General features: G+C 43.6%; 2 protein-coding genes and 1 non-coding gene across 3 annotated transcripts in view; 2 read left to right on the top strand and 1 right to left on the bottom strand.

The window, feature by feature from the left end:
* Nucleotides 1-21,881, bottom strand: part of LOC121434750 (protein FAM185A-like) — a 28,516-nt gene extending 6,635 nt beyond the window's left edge. The window contains exons 1-7 of the mRNA XM_041633704.1: nucleotides 21,381-21,881; nucleotides 18,313-18,422; nucleotides 17,251-17,343; nucleotides 11,981-12,119; nucleotides 8,184-8,225; nucleotides 4,109-4,204; nucleotides 3,039-3,173 (exon numbers count right to left, since the gene is read on the bottom strand). Coding sequence (XP_041489638.1) covers nucleotides 3,039-3,173; nucleotides 4,109-4,204; nucleotides 8,184-8,225; nucleotides 11,981-12,119; nucleotides 17,251-17,343; nucleotides 18,313-18,422; nucleotides 21,381-21,762 — 997 coding nt within the window. The 5' untranslated portion in view covers nucleotides 21,763-21,881. The remainder of the gene's footprint in view (nucleotides 1-3,038; nucleotides 3,174-4,108; nucleotides 4,205-8,183; nucleotides 8,226-11,980; nucleotides 12,120-17,250; nucleotides 17,344-18,312; nucleotides 18,423-21,380) is intronic.
* LOC121434816 lies at nucleotides 18,063-18,166 on the top strand. Its single transcript, XR_005972511.1, has one exon. It is a non-coding gene; the product is annotated as a U6 spliceosomal RNA (small nuclear RNA).
* A 294-nt stretch (nucleotides 21,882-22,175) lies between the features above and the next one.
* The window catches only part of LOC121434611 (coiled-coil domain-containing protein 146-like), a 138,306-nt gene continuing 137,739 nt past the window's right edge, over nucleotides 22,176-22,742 (top strand). The window contains exon 1 of the mRNA XM_041633524.1: nucleotides 22,176-22,253. The gene's annotated coding sequence lies outside the window, so the exon portion shown is untranslated. The remainder of the gene's footprint in view (nucleotides 22,254-22,742) is intronic.

Genomic DNA, 22,742 nt, shown 5'->3' with positions numbered 1-22,742 from the left:
AAAAAAAAATTCCTGAGGAACACAGACACAGAAATCCCCAGTATTAACACTTGCAAGTCTAATACAGGCAAATTGTATCCAGGAGCTACAAGGATGGTTTAACATACTTTGTTAACAAATACAACAAGACATATAAGTGGACTGGGAGACAAGACATATAAGTGGACTGGGAGACAATCACATGATCACCTTTATAAATCCTAGACCTGTGTTGAAGAGTCTAGGAATAGAATATAGAAATATAAAGTTGTAAGACCAAACACATTTTGGGAGAAAAAAGTAATAAAGTTGGCAGTCACTGTTTACTCTAACAAACACTTTCTGCCTTAAGAGCAGACATCCTGACAGTCACTGTGAACAGAGGCCTCCTGCCTCCCAGCCTCCCAGCCAGACAGGTACTGGAGACACAGGTTAGCTTCTAACTGCGGCCTCTAGGGGATCCTCTGCCTGTATGTCTTGCATTCCTTCAGGGACAGTGAAAAGCGGCTGTATCAGCCACAGGCTTTTGCAAACATCCTAAGTTAATATTCTAACATCCTATAACCAAACGCTGTAAAACTTCTAATGTAGTGTGACTTTAAGGCTGACCTCAAGGCTGTATGAGCTCTCTGGCCCACACCCCGTGCTTGATTTTACTACAAGAGGAGGCCCAGAACCAGCCCCATGACCACAGTTTCAGAAGCCTGATCTCTGGCTGTGGTCACAGCTATAGCTGATAGGCTTTGTGTGCCCCATGGTGATTTTTTCTTTCTCAGGGATAAAGCTCGCTCTGGTTGAACAGACTTTGGTGGTCTGTCCTCCATCACTGTGTGATCCGGGACCCCATTGCCTTTGGAAGCTTGTCTCCATCCCCTCAGCACAGAGTCAGCCAGAGTCGTGCTCAGCAACTCCCTCTCCAGCTGTGCTGGACCCTGATGACGTCATCAAAGCCACCATAGGCTCTCTTCCCATTGGTTCTATCCCTCAGCGATCGCTTTCTTTAAGTGCCTGATGTCAGTGTCTTCAAAACTGATGAAAAATGTATTTTACTATTCCTCTGTCATTGTTTCAGGTGAGAGGAAAACTTAATCCCTGTAACTGCATCCTGCCTGGGAGATTTTTCTTTTCAAAAATATTATACAAGTCAAATGGTCATGGCACACGCCTTTAATCCCAGCACTCGGGAGGCAGAGGCAGGTGGAACTCTGTGAGTTTGAGACCAGCCTGGTCTACAAGGGCTAGTTCCAGGACAGGCTCCAAAGCTACAGAGAAACCCTGTCTCAGAAAAAAAAATGTTATACAAATGCTATCAGCCTCTACAAAGATCACAATGAACAGAACCAAATCCTGGCCCTTTTGGTGGACATGAACAAAGGCTCTGTCTGTCTCATTACCCATGGTATTTCCAAAATCTCACACTCTGTTAAGGAAATATAAGGACACAAGTGTTACGAAAACGGTTCCAACATTAATTCTCTATCAGCATACTTAAGTAAATGCTTTGAAAAGTGTACAGGCCAGAGAGATGGCTCAGCCGTTAAGAGCACTGGCTGCTCTTCCAAAAAGGCCTTGGGTGCAATTCCCAGCACCCACATGGCGGCTCACAACTGTCCAAAATTACAGTTCCAAGGCTTCTGACACCTCACACAGACATATGTGCAGGCAAAACACCAGTAGACGTAAAGAAAAAAAAGCCTTCCATACATAAACCTGATAGCATTGTTTCCAGTTACTGAATCTCCCCAATATGATCCTAAATATACATATGCCACTAATAAATTACTTCTGTATATTCAAAAACAGCAGTTATTTCTAAAACTGTCAAAAGATTGCACTTTTTTTCCTTATTTGGAGCAATAAAATCTATTCTTACGTTACAAAATAGAACCCAAGGACTTAGGTCACATTCCAGCTTCTTTCCAACCTCTGGCCCGATTCTCCAGTGCGTGGAGGCCAGGGGATAGCCCCTGGATTGTTCCTTGGGTCTTATCCATCCTGTATTTTCAGACAGGTTTTTCTCAAATGCCTGGAACTCACTGAGTCGCCGAGACTGGCTGGCCAGAGAGCCCAGGAACCAGCCTGTGGCCACCTCCCCAGTGCTATGATTACTTATGATAATCTGTTTGTTTGTTTGTTCTAAATATGTAGGTGTGGGTTCTGGGGTGAAACCTAAGTGCTCATGCTCATAAGGCAAGCATTTTATTGGCTGAGTCTCTTCTCCAGCCCTGGTTTCCACTCTAAGCAGTAATACGTCGAGAACTCTGTGTGTGTGTGTGTGTGTGTGTGTGTGTGTGTGTGTGTGTTTTTCGCTGCAGTCTGACTGAGATGTAGCTGAGCAGCAGTGCTGGTGAGCATACAAGATAAGCAGGACAAATGTCAGTCTTTCCTTTAACATTCTTTATTGTACCACAGGTACTTCAGGGCGTGGAGCTAGATACACCACAATCAAGTTCATAAGTAAATTGATGAAACTGAATTCTAAAACTCAATAGAAACTTGACTTTAAGAACACCCTTTCATATCCATGGCCATGGTCTCAAGGGTGAGCCTGTAGCACATGGACACGGGCAGTTTACTTCAGTATTCTTCCTGACATTGTATTGGAATTTAAAGAGAAATGCTAGCAATAATTTTAGTAACCATTAAAACAAATACTTAAAGACAGTATAGGCATTAGTGTAGCTAGAAGTAATGAAAAATGCACCAAAATTATTCAAGTTGTGGAACTGAGACTTTGCCACACCAAAAGAGAGAATTTACAGTGTGCACAGCAAACAGGATTCCTGTCTCACCACGCAGTTAACTTAAGGCTTGTGTAATAATGTAAAAGGCCCAGACGTAAGGACAGACGCACTGAGTGACCCTACGTGAGTGAGGTCTTTTCTACGGTGTCTGCACCACGTCACTGACAGTCACTGGAAGAACAACGTCAAGCACACGGGAACTGCCGTGAGAACTGCCACTCACGCATGCGCGGTGGCCATCTACCCATGGTTATACGCAGGTTCCTTTCCAGGCACGCATGCGTGGTGGCCATCCACCCACCGCAGTCTGCTTACCTGTGACCGTCACGCCGCCACCTTTATGATCCTTGGCCATGTCATGAACTTGAGCGTCTGCATCCACAACCACTTCTTTCCCTGATAACTTTAAATAAGCTCGTAGAGAAGATGGGGCCTTGACAGTAATAGAGCCTGCGGTAAATTTAGAGTAAGACAACACAAATAATTATAAATTTCATTAAAATATTGCTCCTGATTTACTGTTTTTCTCCTCAGTATACCGATGTAAACAGCAGCGAATTCTCTTTCTCCCAGGCAGTCGAGCAACCTCTGAAAACACCTGTCATGGCTGTCAGGAGTGTGGGCATCAGAACACGAGGAACTACCAGATCTCCTTTGCTGACTCTCCACCCAGCTCGCCCACACCAAAAAGGGGCAGTAATCACCACATGCGTGCAAAGGCCCGGACAAGTGCTATTTCATTTCATGAAGTTCGGCGGAGGACTGGCTCAAGTGCCCACCACGGCTGCAGAACGCAGGTTCAGAGCAAGGACCAGCCTGCTTCAGTCACTCTGATGCTCCCCACACCACTGTGCCACGTGACCCACAGAAGCCTGAGTGTTCAGTCGTGCTAGAGCGCAAGGAGAAATAACAAAACCATCTGGACTCCAGCTGACTAGCGGTCAGCTACAGTATTTCAGTGCGGTCTGCTGGTTATCCCAAAGGAAGATTCTAGATTCTAAAGGACTAAATCAGAAAAAGTACTCCGTTAGCTGTGAGATCCTGTGAACAATCGCAGTGCAGGGTCACAACACATCCTACTGCACAGCGCTATTCGCCGTCAAAGTATAACACCATGTTCGCTTGTTGTACAGAAAGAAAGCTTGTCTCCATGGCCATCTGTACTAAGCATAAAGATGTCTGGTTGGCTAGATCAGGATCTAATGGGGGATAACCAACCACCTGTCTCCCAATATTACATCACACATTACATCATCCCTGTCTCCCAACATTATATCATTACATTACATCATCACATTACATCATCCTCTCCTCTCATTACATCATCACATTACATCATCCTCTCCTCTCATCACACACAAGCACTGACAGTCCAGTTGGCTCACCTTCCTGTGAAGTCAGTACCACTTCCTCCAGCTGGCTGATAGAAACATCTATGGCACCCTGCTGACTTGAGGCCTTCAGACACCCAGAGGACGAATCTGGGAGAGAGGAAAGCATAACCATGATTGTTCTTGATGGGATTATAAACTTGAAATAAAGGCCCTGCTTCAATGTATGGGTAAGAACCCACAGACCTTGCGAGGCTTTTCATTTTCTGCATAGCGGTGTTATTATTTTTATCAAAATGTAAACAAGTATTAAAAGTTTAGAAACATACACCCAGACAGCTAACAAAACTTACCCACAGAACTCTGAAAATGCATCTCTTCTTAAACTTTTAATTTAACTTTTTACGTGTATGGTGTTGCTGGTAAGGAAGAATGTCTATGTACCACTTGCCTGCTGGGTACCAAGGAATCCAGAAGAGGGCACTGGGCCCTCTGAACTGGAGTCACACAGTGAAGGCTCCATGTGGGTGCTGGGAACCAAACCCAGGTCCTCTGGAAGAGCGCCAGTGCTCTTAACCCCTGAGCCATCTCTCCTGCCCCACGGTTCATGGCCTGAAGTCTGGCTGTGGGAAGGGTGGTAACAACTGGCAGCCAATGCCAAGACCAGAAAGCATCACTTAATCATTCCGCTTATTCTCAAACTGACAAATTTAGTAGATCACCAGTATTAGCCAAAAGTGTTTACCTTGTGTTCCGTCTATATAAACAGGGGCAAGGTTAGTGAGACAGTCAGCTTCTCTTCAGCAAACCCGCTCTAGGAGAGTAATGTCATCCACAGGCTTTACTGCATTGCTTGGAGGGCAGCAAGGGTGTGGAGCAATCACAGAAAGCGGGGAGGCTGTTTTCTGTTTTCAGTTAATACTTCTGGACAGGTTTCTGGTTTTGAATAGGTATCTTCAAGTCAGAGTAAGGAAATCATAACTTAATCCTTCTATGGACTCAAACTTCCCCATGTTGTCAATGTCTCTTGTTTTCAGCAGACCAATAGGTTCAGGTCAAGGGGAAACAAAGTTAGAGACAAGGAAACTGGAGCATGACTTGAAGTGCCAGTGCTAAAGGTCATCTTCCCTACCCCCGTGGCCACTGAAACTTTAGTGCAATATCCAGCCTGACCGTACTGAGAAGGCCACAGCATATTCTTTCCAGGAGCCTCTCTTAAAAGCGTATTTTATCAAGGGCTTTGCCTACTTCAATCGAGAAGCAAACTAAGAACAGTGGTGAAAATCACGTGAGAAATAATATCTTTTATAAAATATGGAGAGAAAATATATTATCCACAAAGGCAATGCTTTTCTTTCAAATTTTAAATAACTTCAATCAAACTTGGAAGTGAATTATTCAAGATCTGGCACAAAGATCATTTAGAATAATTTGTCTCAAATTTATACCAAAAGGTCCTTTGTCAGACGCCAATTATTAGTTTTCAGGTGTCAGATGTAAACACCAATGTAAGTAAATGAGGACATCAGATGTAAACACCAATGTAAGTAAATGAGGACATCAGATATAAACACCAATGTAAGTAAATGAGGACATCAGATATAAACACCAATGTAAGTAAATGAGGACATCAGATGTAAACACCAATGTAAGTAAATGAGGACATCAGATATAAACACCAATGTAAGTAAATGAGGACATCAGATGTAAACACCAATGTAAGTAAATGAGGACATCAGATATAAACACCAATGTAAGTAAATGAGGACATCAGATGTAAACACCAATGTAAGTAAATGAGGACATTAGGTAAATGACAGAGACTGGCTACAACATTGCTGGATGAGTACCAACAGAAACCTCTGATTAAAGAAGCCATATAAAATATATTACGATCACAAACATGCAGGCTTCCTAATGTGTACACATGTCATCCCAGCCTGAACTAAGTGCTTGAAAACTAGTTCTCTGGGAAAGGGGGCTCTACAAGAATGTGAGGTGAGCCACAAACAATGCCTTTATTCCCTTCACCACAGGGAAGATAATAAGTTACAAAGTAATCATATTTGAATGTTATCAGTGCTGAGCTTTGCTAATGTCTCATTTTTCAAATCTGTCAAAAAACTCAAGATGTGTTTCATAAAGAGTAAGTGACATTTAAAACCTATGTAGAAAACATGAAATCTCAAAGCTGTAGGCAATATATGGCTGCGGGCAGGACAGTAAGTCTTCTGTAGGAATGAGGGCATAGTAGGCTATCTGATTCCAGTCAGCCATGCATACGCGTGTGCGCAAACACACGCACACACGTGAACTCAGTAGCCTGTTTTTATGAACACATACACGTGTGTGTAAAACAGAGAAGGTCATGAATTTGAGGGGGCATTGGAGGAGTTGGCAGGGTGAGAGAATTGGGTGGGGATGACGTAAACACAAGCACTCATGGATGAAAAATGAAAAAACTCTCAAAAATTTTAGATTAATAAAACCCAGCAGTTTGCATTTTAAAGTTATGCAGCAAAAAACTTTCTGTAATATGATTGTTGAAATGATAAATTAATCATCTAGAGTAAAATGATGACTTTATCCACAAGAATTCCACACTTTAAAGGTTATACGGAGAAGCTGATGTGAAGAAGTCCCACAGCTCCTGGAGAACAGAAACTATAGAGGAGACAGGAGTACGTAGACTCCCACAGAGAATTATCTACCAATAGAATTCTGGACAAAATCTTGTCTTCCAGAGACCACTGAGCTGTTTTATTTTTAATAACTCAAAAGTGAAATATTGATGTCAACCACCAGCTAACACCAGGCTCAAGCAAAGAAACACGTAGTTGCAGCATATTCCGTTGACAGGAGAAAAACAACTAAGCTTGAAAAGTTAGCATTTTAAATGTGTTGTTTTCTTTTAGATAAATGGAAAACTTCAAAATTGAATAAGCATGTTCAAAGCAAGGTTTTAAATATTTTTAAATTTCAACTTCTAAGCTATTAGGAGGGACAAGTTGTTTGTTGCCTGGTTCATATGTTCTTAAAGCTACACAAAATGCAAGGGCAGGTAGATTTTATACACAGGACAGAAGAGTTTGAAAGGGTAGAATTTTAAAGCGACTTCAAGTTTTCCATGGGGTTCCCTCTAGGTATTCCACAAATAAGAAGGGTAAACAGTCCTCAGGGCGTGTGTGAGCCAAGCCACGTTCACCTTCTTAAAAGATGAAACCCGGTTTGGCGATGCCTTGAAGAGGTCACAGGGAACAGACTCCGCCAGCACTCCTGTCCCATCACCAGCTCATCGGCCCTGCTTTCTCCTGCTCACCCATTCTAATTTCAGCATGGTCTTGTCTCAGAAAGAGATCCCACAGGCTGAGCATCCTGAACATGTGATATCCGCCATCTGAGCCTTCTCGGGACGGAAGCGACACACACAAGGTTCTAAGACCTAGTCTCACTTCGTCTCCCGCCACACCCAGCACATCATTAAAACTGATAAACCCACCTCATTCCTAACGTTTGTTCTTGCCAGCCCTCTGTGTGGGAGCTCTTTACACATCATTTTACAAGCCTTTTAGTTGTTATTTTGGTAACCTCAATTAAAATGTCTCTCTTCTTCCCTGAATGCCCAACTGCAGTAACTTTCTTTCCATAAGCAATCTCTGTCCCATCACCCTTATTTCCTCCTTGCACCCACGGTGATCTGAAATCACCTTTTGTTATTTACATGTCTGTTCTTTTTCTCCGGGCACTCAGACTAATATATTCCCACTTAGTAAAAGAATTCCTGACATATAGACACCCATAAACACAGATGAAAAAGGTATTGGCATGCCTAATGGTTGACATCAAATGATATCAATTTTGGAAACAATTTGCACACACACACACACACAAATAAGTGTAATTTTTTTCAAAGAGTGAACGCAGCTGTTTAAAGAACTCAAGAAATTTATATGATTTCCTTTCTTAATACTAGGTCCAGGGCATTTTCTCTGAGTGGACACATTCATCTTGGCCTGTCTATACATGACCTACATATCGAGTAAGGCTCGTGAGATGAACTATAGATTTTAATAAATCATCACAATAACAGGTGTTGTAAGCCATTACCAACCAGCACCTTGACACATACCTACTGTAATGTTACCCATCTTGCTTTGTAATACGATATTTCCTGCAAAAGAGAGAAAGTGAGAATTTCATATTACTAGGGATAATGAAGAAGGAACCGTGCTACCGAGAACCCTAATGCACAGTTGCACACCCACAATGCCACTTATACTACTACTCCCGCTGTGGTCATTCCTGTCAGCACCAGAAATCCAGTCAGAGAAAATGACTTGGGGATATAACCTCCTCCTCTCTTCCCACACTGAAGGGTTTACAGCATACTTACAAAACAATCACACATATACATGGAGAGAAAGCAATGACACCCTGACAAAATGTACTTCCCCCACCTTTTCAACCTAAACATCAACACCAGTTCACTAATTAGACAGTACAAAGCCAAGTTTCAGCCAAGAACACAAATGTTTCGTGGAAATGTCTTTTTCTTCCAGCCCAGTTGCCACATCTGTTGGATTAAAGTAGTTTCTGAGCCAAGTGTTAAAGTGGTTTGGGATAACAATAATGAATACACAGATGTATGACTAACAAAGAAAAAGGCTTCAAAGCTTTCCACTATGCCGTGAAAATACGTTTTCCAGAATTACGATAGGGTGTTGCAACCATTCCTCTCAGCCTCTTTAGTTTAAAAACAGGGTTTCTCTTCCCATGTGTGTCTGTAGGTACAAGTACCCCCAGAACCAGAAATTCAGAGCTTCTCTCTCCAAAATGTGTACAATAACATCATCTTTTCTAATATACCCTACAACTACAGAAACAAGGAATAACTTGATTCAAAATTAGTCAATTCAATATTAATTCAAAATAAATCAATCAACTGAAAATTATCTCATATATTTTGAAAATAGTATGTCAATTTCTGGAAAAAGTCAAAAGAAAGGCACAATTCATGTGCCCCGTCGTCAGACTTGCAGGATGGCAAAAGTGGCTGCAAAGGTGTAACACCCATCACCTTCATGGGAGCACAAGACAAGGGGCGCGCTTATGTAGGGTAAGAACATGGTTTTCATGGGGAAGCCCATGGAATTATTTTTATGTCCTAGGCCACTACAAGGCTTTGAAGACCTTGTGAAGTGTGTCGGGTAAACATTACTTCACTGGTGTGCTCTACAACGCGTCCAGCTGTCAGACCCCGTAAATGCGGTCTCAGCACCGCGTGCAGACGAGAGTCAAAAGCAGTCGCTCTCAAACGCTCCCACTAGTCCTCCCTCGGAGCACCCATGCTCTCTGCGGGATCCTCCATCACCTGCAGGCCACACAAAGAGAGCGGGAGAAAGGTGCTGGGTGGTCACCTCCATGATTCGGTTATAAAAAGATTATAATTCTGTATTTCGAGTCCCTGCTACTCTCAGGAAGTCAGCTGTAACACTGTCAACTGCCCTTCGACAAGGAAATCAAGGGGCCTTTGGCTAACAGGATGAACTGCATTCCAGCAACAGCCATGAGGAGGCACGGAGCCATATTTACTCCGCCTGAACAGAGAGCTCACGGCCCAGAATGACATCATGATTATAATCCAGGAGAGATCTTACATCAGAAACCCAGCTAGGCCGCTCTGAGACATAGTTTTAGTCACCTAGCCAGTGAGTCTAGTCTCATATACACAAGAAAGCTGATCCTATACACTTAAAATAGCCTTAAATTAATGTAGCAAAATACCATTTTTAGATGAAAATATGACTCTCAAACTTGACTATGATATGAAGTCTTGAGAAAATGATTATTACAGCTATAAACCAAAAGCTTAAGGCTCACAGAGAATGAAGACCACTTCTCATTATAGTGACATGTGTCTGCTGACATCCCTCTGGAATAGTAGAGCCGTACTACACAGTCAAACACAGTGGAACAAAAGGCTGGGGAGCTGAGAATGGTTATAAAGAATATTTCAAAAATATTTTCACTGGGAAGTGGTTATGGACACCTTTAATCCCAGCTCTCAGGAGGTAGAGGCAGGTGGATCTCTGTGAGTTCAAGGCCAGTCTGGTCCACAGAGCGAGTTCCAGGACAGCCAGGGACAACAACTGTGTGTCCTTTAAAGGTGGGCATCACTTCCTGCCCAAGTCCACACTCCTGGCCCCTGGGAATCCGGCACACAGTAGTCAGCCAGTAACTGTGTTGAACGAGTAAGTTGAACTGTAGCAGAGCCTATGACTCCCCCTGCAGAGCCCAACATACCTAAAATATCTATTATATTAGATATAATACCTTAACTATGGTCACCATAGTAATGTGATGCTTATTAGAAGTCACTTAAAATATGAAATTACAAGTTATTAATATTTCACTTCTGCATTGCTACTGCTTAGAACTCAATGCACAATGAATAACACCAAAAAAGGTAAGAAAAGCATTTGTTTTATTTGGATATAGCTCTGCTCTATTTTAGGTTCCAGTAATGTTATCAGTGTAGGGACTGTTGAGCTCAGCTATCAAACCGAGGTGGAAGGTTATTCTAATCTCCTAAACTCTCCCTCTCTAACAGAAGACCACTGCTAGCCCGACCAGCCCTAGCCAATCCCCGATTTGTTACTTGCTAGCCTGACCAGCCCTAGCCAATCCCCGATTTGTTACTTGCTAACCTGACCAGCACTAGCCAATCCTAATACAACTTAGATTTATGCTCCCTGCTAAAACTCAGGAGTGTTGCAAATGTACAGACACCAGCATTCCGCCTTACTAAGGAGTGAAATGAGCCGACCATCTATGGGAAAGCGGTCAAGCCCACGCTTCCCGGAAGACGGCCGACGGACATTTAGCAGACGTGCACACGCTGAATGCACTTCTTCCGAGGACTAAGCGGGTCTTAATACCACCAGCACGTATTTCAGAAAATACAGCTGGATTTGGATCAGATGCTCTCTGGAAACACAAAGGGGCAGAGTGGCACTGACCGCCAGCAGCCTTGGCCATGTCTCTCACCATTGTGGTCTCTTTCTCTCCACAATGCAAACATTCACTAAGTGTTGCTGCCCTCTGTAGAGACACGTTCAGGACATCACAAGAGGATACTTAAAGACCACTGAGATAGCACAGTACTAGAGGACCTCTGCCAGCACAAAACACATGAATGCACCGTACCCAACATTAGTACCACAGAGTTCCTATAATCTGATCTACCCAAATGTTTAACCTACTTCACTGTTACCTCTCCTATCATAAAAAGTAACCACTAAGAAATCTATCTTTATTAATACTGCCTTTATTTTATTTCCTTGATATTGTTTTTCTTATAAAAATCCATCTTTATTCAGACTGCCTTTATTTCATTTCTTTCATGTGTTTACATATCATAACTACTGGGTCTGGAGATAGAGCATGCACATGCTGTACACACATGCATACACATGCACACACAATGTAAAATAATACAAATCTTTTTTAAAAAAATCAGAATTACCATTAGCTTCATATATAACAGCATAATTTGCAAATTCTTGGTAAAATAAAATAAAGTTAGCTTGTAAGTTTATTTTTGTAGATTTTTTTAAAAAGATGGCTAGTCTGCAACTAATTATCTAGAAAGCCAGTTCCCGATCTTTCTTGAACTACACACTCATCCCTTAAATTTTGTGCTGTGTGAAAAGCCAGTTCCTGACCCTTCTTGAACTACACACTCATCCCTTAAATTTTGTGCTGTGTGAAAAGCCAGTTCCTGACCCTTCTTGAACTACACACTCATCCCTTAAATTTTGTGCTGTGTGAAAAGCCAGTTCCTGACCCTTCTTGAACTACACACTCATCCCTTAAATTTTGTGCTGTGTGAAAAGCCTGAAATGTACCAGGCCCTTGTCATCTTACCATGAACATTTCCTAATGCAATATCCCCAGCAGCCGAAGACAAAAATGAAGATTCGGTATAAAGATACTTGACTTTCAGTAAACCATCCTCTGTAGATATATTAACGCAACTTCCCTGAAGTTTATCTACGGTCACACTCTAGGTAAAGAGAGACTGCAATCAGTTCATTATAAAACAAACTATAACAACCAGAATGGTCATCTAGAACAGCAATTCATTATAAAACAAACTGTAACAACCAGAAGGTCATCTAGAACAGCAGTTCATTATAAAACAAACTGTAACAACCAGAAGGTCATCTAGAACAGCAGTTCGTACCTGTGAGCTACAACCCCCACAGCAGTCACACATCAGATACCCTTCATATCAGATGTTTATGGTTCACAACAGTGGCAAAATCACAGTTATGAAGTGGCAACGAGATAACTTTATGATTGAGGGTCACCCCACAGGAGGAACTGTACTGAAGGGTTGTAGCGTTAGGAAGGTTGAGAACTGCTGATCTACAATGATACCAACTCCATGAGAAATACACATCTTGACAACCGACTCCCAGCTCTAGCTGCCTAGACAGTGAGCAACATGCACTCTCCTGCAGAATGGGAAACAGAGCCAACGCCCGAGTCTTTCATTTATTTATGCCTTCTTTAGTTTCTCTTAACAATGTTTTATGCTTTCTTTGTAGAATTTATCTTACTTGTTTATTCCAACTAGACATTCTTAAAGTGCTATTACACAATGCAGCTCTTGAAATTTCATGTTATCTTCTCGATGTTTATATTTGAACTTAATCTAGCAACCACAATAAACTCACTAATTCCAAAGATGTATTTGCATTAGAGAAAGTCCACATGCACAATTATATTCTCCAAATGATCACTCTGTCTCCCCCGCTTCTATTACACATTCTTATACTGATTACGTTCCCTGTGCTTTTCTTATGTCTGAATCCATCTTCCATTTCAACAGTAACAGCAGGGAGATGCTTGTTACAGAAGGTGCCCTGTGTGTATCTTTCATCTGATTAATAATCCAATGTACTGCCATCCCTATATTAATCTCATGAATGCATTTTGAGCCTCACCTGCTTAGATGCTGCTGAGCTACATGGCTTTTCTCACGTGTTGATGTAATAACTATAACCTTCTAAAACTTTTCCACTTTGCATTTAATAAGGCAGTCGCTTTCCAGTGAACAAAGTGAGAGGAATTCTTATTCGTCCTTAAATGTCCCTAACAAAATTCAGTATGTTTTTGTTTCAAATAATGTTTGCATGTAAAACAAAGACAGTTGGGAATTCCACATCATCTCTACCATGTTATAAACAAACGTGTTAATATGAAAGTGTTGGTACCACACACTCAGTTACTATGATGGCTTGCCACTGTTCTGCCCAGGAACAGTTTGAAGTAGTACATGGGGCATTGAAACCAGCAGTACTGCTGTTTGAACACAAAGACACCGGCTTCATCCCTCCTCACGAGCTTTCCAAAAACTGTAAAGAATGCTAACAAATGTTAGCAAACAAGATCGAGTTTCAAGAATGAAATACTACAGACGATAGTATAAAACAAGAAAGAAAAGTACTTAGTGGGTCTTAGGGGCATACGGTAAAACTGCTTCCCCTCTGGATTCACAGTATTTTTAACTACCACATTGCTTTTTAACTACTTGTTTATCTTAAGTTGATTACGGACTGAGAGCCAGCAGGGCTACAAGAGACACCCTGTCTCGAAAACTGGAAAAAAGAGGTGGGGGGGGGAGAGAAAGAGAAACAACCTTCCAACAAAAAAGTCTTTACCTACAAACTCTACTCATGAAAACTTGCTTAATGTTCATACTCTCCAAGAATTTCTATAAAACAGGCAACAAAATGGAATATTCTGGCCTTTCAACAGGGAACGGGGCTGTTTTACACCAAAAGAAGAACATTTACTGGAACATTTAAAGCACCCTGAATCAGCTAAGGAGCACTTCTACCTAGACACTGCCTGCTACCACGTGAATAAAGCTGGATTTCCAGATACTCTTTATGAGGGTCTGGAAAGTACCAAGGATCAATACTGTTCATTAAAAGTGAAAAACACCCCCAGGAAGCCAGAAAACACACTGACGACCAACGCCAACGAAAGCAAGTAAAACCCCAGCACAGCACAGCTGCCAATCATTCATACAATTTCCCAGAAACCCTAAATTCTCCCAGGGTCACAAATTAGAAAAATTAAATTTGGGTTAGCTCAGTTTACAGCAAAATATTGACAAAAATCTTATTTGCAGTCAAAAATATTACTGGATAAAAGTATCACATGCAGATTGCCTACATTAAACTGTACACTCTGATTTTTAATAGAAATTTAAAGAGAGGACAAAAGGTAGATCAGAAAATAAATACCTTCCTGAGAGGTATTGCTAAAATTAATTTTAACATAAGGAGGGATTTTTCCCTACACTTGGTCATTATGCACACACACACACACACACACACACGCGCGCGCACACACACACACTTCTTACAAGTAACAAAAATCAAGTATTTAGGAAGCACTGTGACTCTGTAGTCAGAAGTGACAAGTGTTACTTATCAGGTTAACCTGCAGCCACATAAACTACCTATGCTTTCTCAATTTATAAAAGGCCAATTCTGAAATTAATAATACCATTTAAAACAGCCACACCACTGACAGTCCTGTTGTTTATGATGTCCATTTAATTTCATCATCTTGTCTGCGTAAGTGCACTGATACTTCCTTTCAAACAGCGCCAAGCAGGGCAGGGAAGTGCCGGTGATCTCTCCTACGGCTCTTCCTTCATCCTCACGGCAGGCAAGCGCTGTGTCACAGGCAGCCCCTTCCCTGCAGTAATGCCTGAATCTTTCTATCAGTCTTCTCAGACAGCTCCATTACTGTGACCACATTTTCCAGAAAATTGAGACACAGAAATGTTAAGTAACTTGTCTTAAGTCTCAAGACGTAGTAAGTGGTTGAGTCAGGAAGTTTAATCCTCAATATGTGCTGTTAACCAGTAATTATATTTTTTATGTTTTTAAATAAACTTTTAAATGTTTTAAAGGGAAAAATAGAAAAATATCTATACTAAGTCTTGAGCACATCACCATACTCAAGAAAGAAACGAAAGTTCCACAGGAAGTAGGAGTGAAGAAATGTTTGGTACCCATGTCAATCAGGACAAATTAACAACTAACGTGGCCATCTCTGATGGAAAGCTTGTAATTCTGGGGCTGGAGACACAGCTCATTAGTACAGTGCTCACCAGTCAAGCACGGGCCCCGCGTCTGGATCCCCAGCACCCATGTGAACCTAGTACCACCAGTTTATAGCCCCTGTGCGGGGAAGGTGGGCATAGCAGATCCCAGAGCTCACTGCGTCGCCAAAGTCCAGAGCTCCCGGTTCAGTGAGAAACTGTCTCTAGAAACAAGGTGAAGAGCACTTGAGAAAGACACCAGTGTTGACCCCCACAGAAAACAAGGGATCTTATGGTGGCATCACATGTAATATCACACGTAACACTACACATTACTGCAAGGGTTGAAGGTTGTACTTCTACGGAGGTGGTAATCTGACTGAAAAAAAGCTAAGGGTCATCTCCAACGGCATGACTTAAGGCTACAGGCTCTGGAAACACTTGCCTAGTTTAATTTAAAAAGTTTATCATATATTTAAATACTTGTTTTAACAACTTCCCACAGATTCTCAGAAAAAAAGTAATGGGAAATTGACAACAGCAGAGACAATGCCACAGCCCACCTGACTCCTCTGCACCAGCAGAGACAATGCCACAGCCCACCTGAGTCCACTGCACCAGCAGAGACAATGCCACAGCCCCCAGTCCACTGCACCAGCAGAGACAATGCCACAGCCCACTTGAGTCCACTGCACCACCAGAGACAATGCCCACAGCCCACCTGACTCCTCTGCACCAGCAGAGACAATGCCACAGCCCACCTGAGTCCTCTGCACCAGCAGAGACAATGCCACAGCCCACCTGAGTCCTCTGAACCAGAGACAATGCCACAGCCCACCTGACTCCTCTGCACCAGCAGAGACAATGCCACAGCCCCCCTGAGTCCTCTGCACCAGCAGAGACAATGCCACAGCCCCCAAGTCCTCTGCACCAGCAGAGACAATGCCACAGCCCACCTGAGTCCTCTGCACCACCAGAGACAATGCCACAGCCCACCTGACTCCTCTGCACCAGCAGAGACAATGCCACAGCCCCCGAGTCCACTGCACCAGAGACAACGCCACAGCCCCCCTGACGCCACTGCACCACAAGGAGCCAGCAGATCCCCGTGAGCAGCTGCTGCCAAGTCTAACAACCCAGATGGGAGAAGGGGAGCACCAACTCCTACTAGTGTCCTTCTGACCCCCACGTGTGCACTCTGGCGCGCGTGCACACCTGCACTGTGCACACACACACTCACACAAATAAATGAATAAATACCATGTGATCATTTTTAAAAACTGCCAGCAACGAGCTACAAGGATAAGCTCATAACCTCTGATTATTTTGTAAGCTCCAAAACACTACCTATCACAGCAGCAACCGAGAAGTCACAGTCCCCAGACCTTAACTTTCCTGTTAGCAGCATGAGAAACAACTGGAAGCAAGAAAACAGCTTACAATACACACCATCTTTCTGTGACAGCAAATCTCTGAGGCGGGGCTTTGGGGACAGTGGTTCTGTCTCCCAGCGCCATCTTGTGGAAACACTAGAGCTGATTTCAGATACTTTTTCAATTTTTATATGAATTCTCTGAGTACATGACGGATTTTGAGCCTATCAACCGCTCATTCCACCTCCAGCTCATCCAGAGGCCCTGCTGTCTTGCTGCCTCTCCCGACATCATATCCTCTAATCAGTGCTGTTCATAACTGCACGCGTATCTCAGAACTGACCCTCGATCGGTCAGACAGCAGCGAGCCAGGGAGAACACAGTGTTCAAGGAAATACAGCACCTACACAAATCCCAGTTCCCATAAGTGGAATTACTTACAATTCATGACCATCAAAATAAAAGTCTCTAAAGAGACAAGTCCGAATTAAATATGAACTGTTTACCGATTATAATGAACTAAATTAACTATCAAAGGTATTAAATCACACACTAAAACTTATATTACAAGCTTTAACCACTTCACTTCCAAACATGAGCTTGCACTAAGAAGAAAACATTCATAGCAAATCCTATGGAAGCTTCCCTTTGGGAGGCTCGGCAGCAGCGCTGAGGCCCCTGAGTTTCAATCTTACACTGTGGTGTGAGGCTTGGATGTCTATGTTTCCGTAAACCGTTCCCAGACAGATCACGTTGCCTCCTTTCGTTTGAACATGCAAATTTTGGCTCTGAAAAACAAAACAAAACAAAACCCACAGAGGGTAGTGAGTAAACTTGCACAATACTACGGAACATTTTCTTCTGTGCATGTCCATAAAATAGGCCAGGAATCAGTTGTAAGGGAAGTATGAAAGAGCGAAACCAACTGTTCTCACAAGGGTTTGTCTTAACAGGGTGGTTAACACAGCACGGTCACAGGTGTGAACCTGAAACCCAGGTTATTAACGAACTTTCTAGAACTCTTCAAAAGTAGCTCTGCTTCCATATCTGAAGCTCTCAGCTGAAGTGGATTTCCGGAGTCTCTCTAATGTGTGACGCTGTAAGCAGACGTCCACGCCAGGCAGACATGAGAAGCAGCGAGACACACGGAAGGAAAGAGAGGCAAAAAGCCCTGAGGTGAGACATAGATGAAGAGAAATGGGCTAAGTTATAAGCGCTAGCAGGAAAAGAGCCTAAGCTAAGGCCAAGCATCCATAACTAACAGATCTCCACGTCATTATTTGGGAGCTGGTTAGTGGCCCCCAGAAGAGAGCCTGCTACAGAAATACCAGCAAACTCTCTAGTGGAGGTATAATTTAAAACATTTATGGCTAAGACCAATCTCATTTTAAGAGAAATGGATGTAAAATTGTTAACTAAAAAATAGATGAATTATCTGTTGTTCTGTAAAATTAGCTGTCTTGTACTCCAGTAAAGAGCTTCTGGTATATTAAAAATGAGAGAAACAGTGCTCACGTTGGCGCACATACATTAAAATTGGAACAATACAGAGAAGATTAGCATGGTTCCTGTGCAAGGATGACACAAATTTGTGAAGCATTTCATGTTTTTTTTTAAAAAATTAATGAAATAGCCACATATTTTAAGACTTTCTAAAAGATGAATGATAATTTGAATACTAATTAAGTCTTGTATTTGTTTCTGTGCTTTACAGTTGAAAGTATTTTTACCACTGGAACAGAGTGAGAAACGCTCACCTTCACAGCCTCCAAGACGCTGGTCCCCTGTGCAGTTCTGATTTCACAGCGATCACATTCAACATTCTGTACCTTTACAGAGCCAGACTCCAACAACTCGATATTCAAATCTAGAAGCAAAAGCAGAAAGAAGGAAGAAGTGAGTGCCTGGTCTGAGAGCATCTTAATATCCCCAGATACCAGGTCCTCAGGGATTCACTGCAGTACTGGGAAGAGTGGTGTCATTTCTCCCTGAAAGTGAGAGTCGTTACCACGCAGCAGGACCAAATGCAGGGCCTTTCCAACGGCCTCTAGAGACTATATCTCCTGGCTTGTCTGATCTAAAGAGAGGATAAAGGGGCAGAGATGGCCGTTCTTACAGGCTGGTACTCAGGCCTCATGTGCAATAGTTTAGGAGCTCCCAGCTCATCTAAAGAACCCACACAAAGGACGAAGGACACGGCAGTGAACTAACGAGTCACCAAATGTCAGGAAGGTCGGCTAGCCTTGACCTACGTTCCAGAAGATTTGAAATACTGATCCCCTAATCAGAAGCATATCACAACAGCATGGGTCAGAGTATGTGATCGTGACTCAGGCGTTCAGATTCTACTCCTGCCTTTCACAAGCACAGAATGGGATTATTGCCATACAGCTATATCACAGGGTACTTGAAACAAGTTTTAATAACCAGAACCCCTTTCTAAAACCTAGTGATAAGAAGAACTAAAGCTACAATATTGTGGATAAATAAGAGTGTTTTTGAGGAAAGTTTGAAAAATAGGAATCAGTCTCAGCCTAGTCACATAGTGAGTTCAGGACAGTGGAGGCTCTGTAGAGAGATTCTGTCTCAACAGACTAAACAACAACAAGATTCTAAACAGTGATAATGAATACACAGTTCACATCAATATCAATGATTCCCAGAGTACAGCAATAAATACTATTGTCCTAGTTACTGTTGCTGAGATAAAACGCTGGCCAAAACCATTGTGGAAGGAGAGGGTTTATCTCATAGCTCACAGTCCATCACGAAGGGGAGTCGGGATGAACTCAGGGCAGGAACTGAAACAGAGACCACAGACAACACTGCCTTGCTCTCCATGGTTCTCTCAGGCTTTCTTTATACAAACCAGGACAACCACAGTGGGCTGGGCACTCCCACATCAACCATACATCAAAAACTGCTTCACAGTCTTGCCTACAGGCCAGTCTGATGAAGGCATCCTTCTTTTTCAATTGAGGCTAGGCTCTCTCTTCCAGGTGACTCTAGCTTGTATGAAACTGATAAAAAAAAAAGAAAAAAAAAAACCCGAGCCTTATGTTCCACCCAAGCAAGTTATTGGGACCCAATGCCACAACTCTAATACTTACAGAAGGAATCTCCTCAGGTGCATTGCAATGGTTTAAATTAGCAACAACACGCTGAGCGAGAAGAAAAGAGAATAAAAAGTCAAATGCTGATACGATCATAACCACACAACTGAATCCTGTCGCACAGCAAGAGATAGGCAGCCCTGACAAACACACAGAAGAGGAATGGGATTCTGCACACGCTCTGCTCTTTGGGGAGATGCTCAGATGAAGAGCTGAGGCTGGACACCACAGCAGTGATGCTATGTCCAGTCCACTCAGTCACTCCTCCGCAAGTCAGAAGAACAAATAACTAGCTATATAGATTAGAGAGACCTATGGAATACAGGCCTGGAGACAGTACACTGGAAACAGGCTTCTGGTTAGAGCTAACGAGATCTGGGATTGCCAGCGGAGGTAGCATCCATTTTCAAAGGTGCTGTCTTAAGCTTTGTTTAGCTCTCTGTTGATACCCACCTCTGGTGGCTTGAAAGAAAACATCTCCCAAAGGGAGTGGCACTAATGGGAGGTGTGGCCTTGTTCGAGGAAGTGTATCACTGTAGGGGTGGACTTTGAGGTCTCCTATGTTCAAGTCACGCCCAGTGAGACAGACCACTTCCTGCTGCCTGCACAAGTTGTAGAATTTTCCACTAGCTCTCCATGGCTGCCTGGACGCCATGTCCCACCATGATGATTACGGACTGAACCTCTGATTGCCGTCATGGTGTCTCTTCACAGCAACAGAAACCCTAAGACAACACCTTAATCTGTATGTGGTAGAGCCTCTCCAGCACCTTCAAGTTATTAGATTTGGAGGGCACAGCCTCTCACTCATCTCGGTTAGTTGAGATGCAAAAGAGCATAACAGCTGAGCCATTCCAGCCAGCTCAAACCCTAGCTCCATTTCTTTGTATTTCAGGTGGAAAAGGCTTCTAGAAAGTAAGTTTCATAACACCCCTGGGTTTCTTGTTTGTTCATTTATATTACTTGTTTTATGACATTTCCTAATGTCTGAATTTCCTCATCTAAAATGGTAACAATGAGTATCTACTCTATAGCGCGACTGTCAAGGTTAATAAAAATAACCTCATGCTAGGTAAATGCTGTTATCATCATCGTCCTTCTGCTCCAGGAAGAATGGCGGCCTGGGGAAGCCTTCCTAGAAAAGGACGTGTCTACTTGCATCTGGGAAACAACGGGACCCAAATATCTAAGAAATATGTTTTGTAGGTACTATTATGAATTTTCCCAGGCAGCCTTACTAATCGCTTCAAAGCTCGCTACTCCCAGAGAATTTACTTACGCCTAAAAGAACGGGCACCTACTAGCTTGGGTGTCTGCTGGAAAGCAAGTACGTTTTTCCGGGTTAGTAATGAGGCAGCTATACACAGAGCTGAGGAGGAAGCCAGCCCCACGATGTGAACAAGGTGGACACCGAGTCACTGAATAGGTTATCAAAAACCTCAGCACTAAACGACGAGTCATTTTGCTAATGGCTGTGGCCAAAGAAGAACACGGGGTCTCCACAAAGTCATTAGACTTTGCTTATTCCAAGTCATGCTTCCATTCGGTTTTAACTTAAACTGGGATCCTGACTCTTGGATACTATTCGGGAATCCAAGAGTGTCACTTTAGAAAAGAGGGCTCCTGAATGGGGCCAATTAAGTCAGAAAACAGGATGGGAAGAAACCTAAGACAGCGGTGCTACGCCCCACACCCGTCTCCACTTCACTTGCCAAACTTGACGGGCGCGTTCACCTCCACCGATGCCCGGGGGTCGATGTCGTCGGACAGGATGGCCATCTCCTGCCGAGCAGCGTCGTACTCGACCTGCAGGGAGTCCAGGCCGCCCGCCTCGAGCCCCACGCCGCACACCGCCACCTGCACGCGGTCGCCGCCCGGGTGCGCGTGGGGATCCAGGGGCCGCACGAGCAGGTGGCACGGGAGCCGCGCCTTCAGCCGCCCGAACGGGCTCACCGGCAGCGTCCACTCCCTCCGAGGCCCGTGGGGAGCCGATCCCCGCCGATCCCCGTCGGAAACGCACGACCGGGCCCCGGGAGCCCCGAACCAGGCGCCCAGCCGCGCTCGTAGCGCACATGGCGGGAGACGGCCCAACATGCCCGCCCTGGGCGCCCGAGCGCCAGAACCCCGAGGCTGCCTAGGGTCAGCTTGGAAGGCGACGGCTTTGCAGCTGCAAGGCAAACCCGGTTAAAAATTAGAACTTCAAAGTGCCTAGTGGACACCTGACCCGGACTCTTAGCCTTCTTCCGCCCCTTTGGCGGAGGCCGCTGGGACGTGTAGTTCTAACGGGACTAGACATCAAAGTACCCTGGGCCATTTGAACTACATATCCCAGGAGGCGGTGCGACAGATTGACAAGAGCCGATTGGTAGACGAGTCTTGCCTTTGCTCCAAGCCCATTGGTCAAGGGACTTAATCCAACTGACCAATGGGAAGAGTCGAAGGGGCAGGTTACACGCCTCTGTGTGGTTTCCATGGATACCAAGGACGCGACTTGTTTGGAGAGTGGAGTTTTGGGGTGAGACGCTGAGACCTGAAACCACAGAGAAAGCTAAGAGTTTAAATAAGAAGAGGAACCAAGACAAAGGGTAAGAAACAGCGCGTTTACAGGCGGGACTTATAGCAACGTTACCTTTTGTAGGTTGTTAGAACCAAACTTTAACAAACTAATGCTGGGTCCCCTGGAGTCAGAGAACCCTCAGCAAGAGACCTCACTTAGCAAGAGAGACAGACCCTTCTGTTGCTCGACCCCCTCTCCTCTGCCCTTTCGGAGATCTTCCTCTCAGCTAGGCAGGACTACATAGGAAAAGTGTCGGAATCCTGACTCTTTCCTAACTGTCGGTAGCCTTAGGTCAGTCATTCAGTGTCTTTGGGCTTTCCTCTTTGCTTGTAAAATGACGACACCAATATTTTCCTTGCCTGGTGTGGAAGGGTTTTTTACAGAGATCAAATGAAACAGCGGTTGACAAAGAGCGATGCACGATCTACCAAACAATTAAAGTAGTGTTTTAGGACTAGCATTGTTTTTAGGTTGCCGGGAAAGGTTGAGACATTTGAACTTGTTTAGAGAGCAACAT

The sequence above is a fragment of the Microtus oregoni genome, unplaced genomic scaffold (assembly GCF_018167655.1).
Source record: "Microtus oregoni isolate MIOR12 unplaced genomic scaffold, Mior012 000044F_ref0000062, whole genome shotgun sequence".
In the NCBI taxonomy this organism is placed as follows: Eukaryota; Metazoa; Chordata; class Mammalia; order Rodentia; family Cricetidae; genus Microtus; species Microtus oregoni.
The sequence above is the reverse complement of the archived record's forward strand: the minus strand, read 5'-3'. Positions and strand labels throughout refer to the sequence as shown.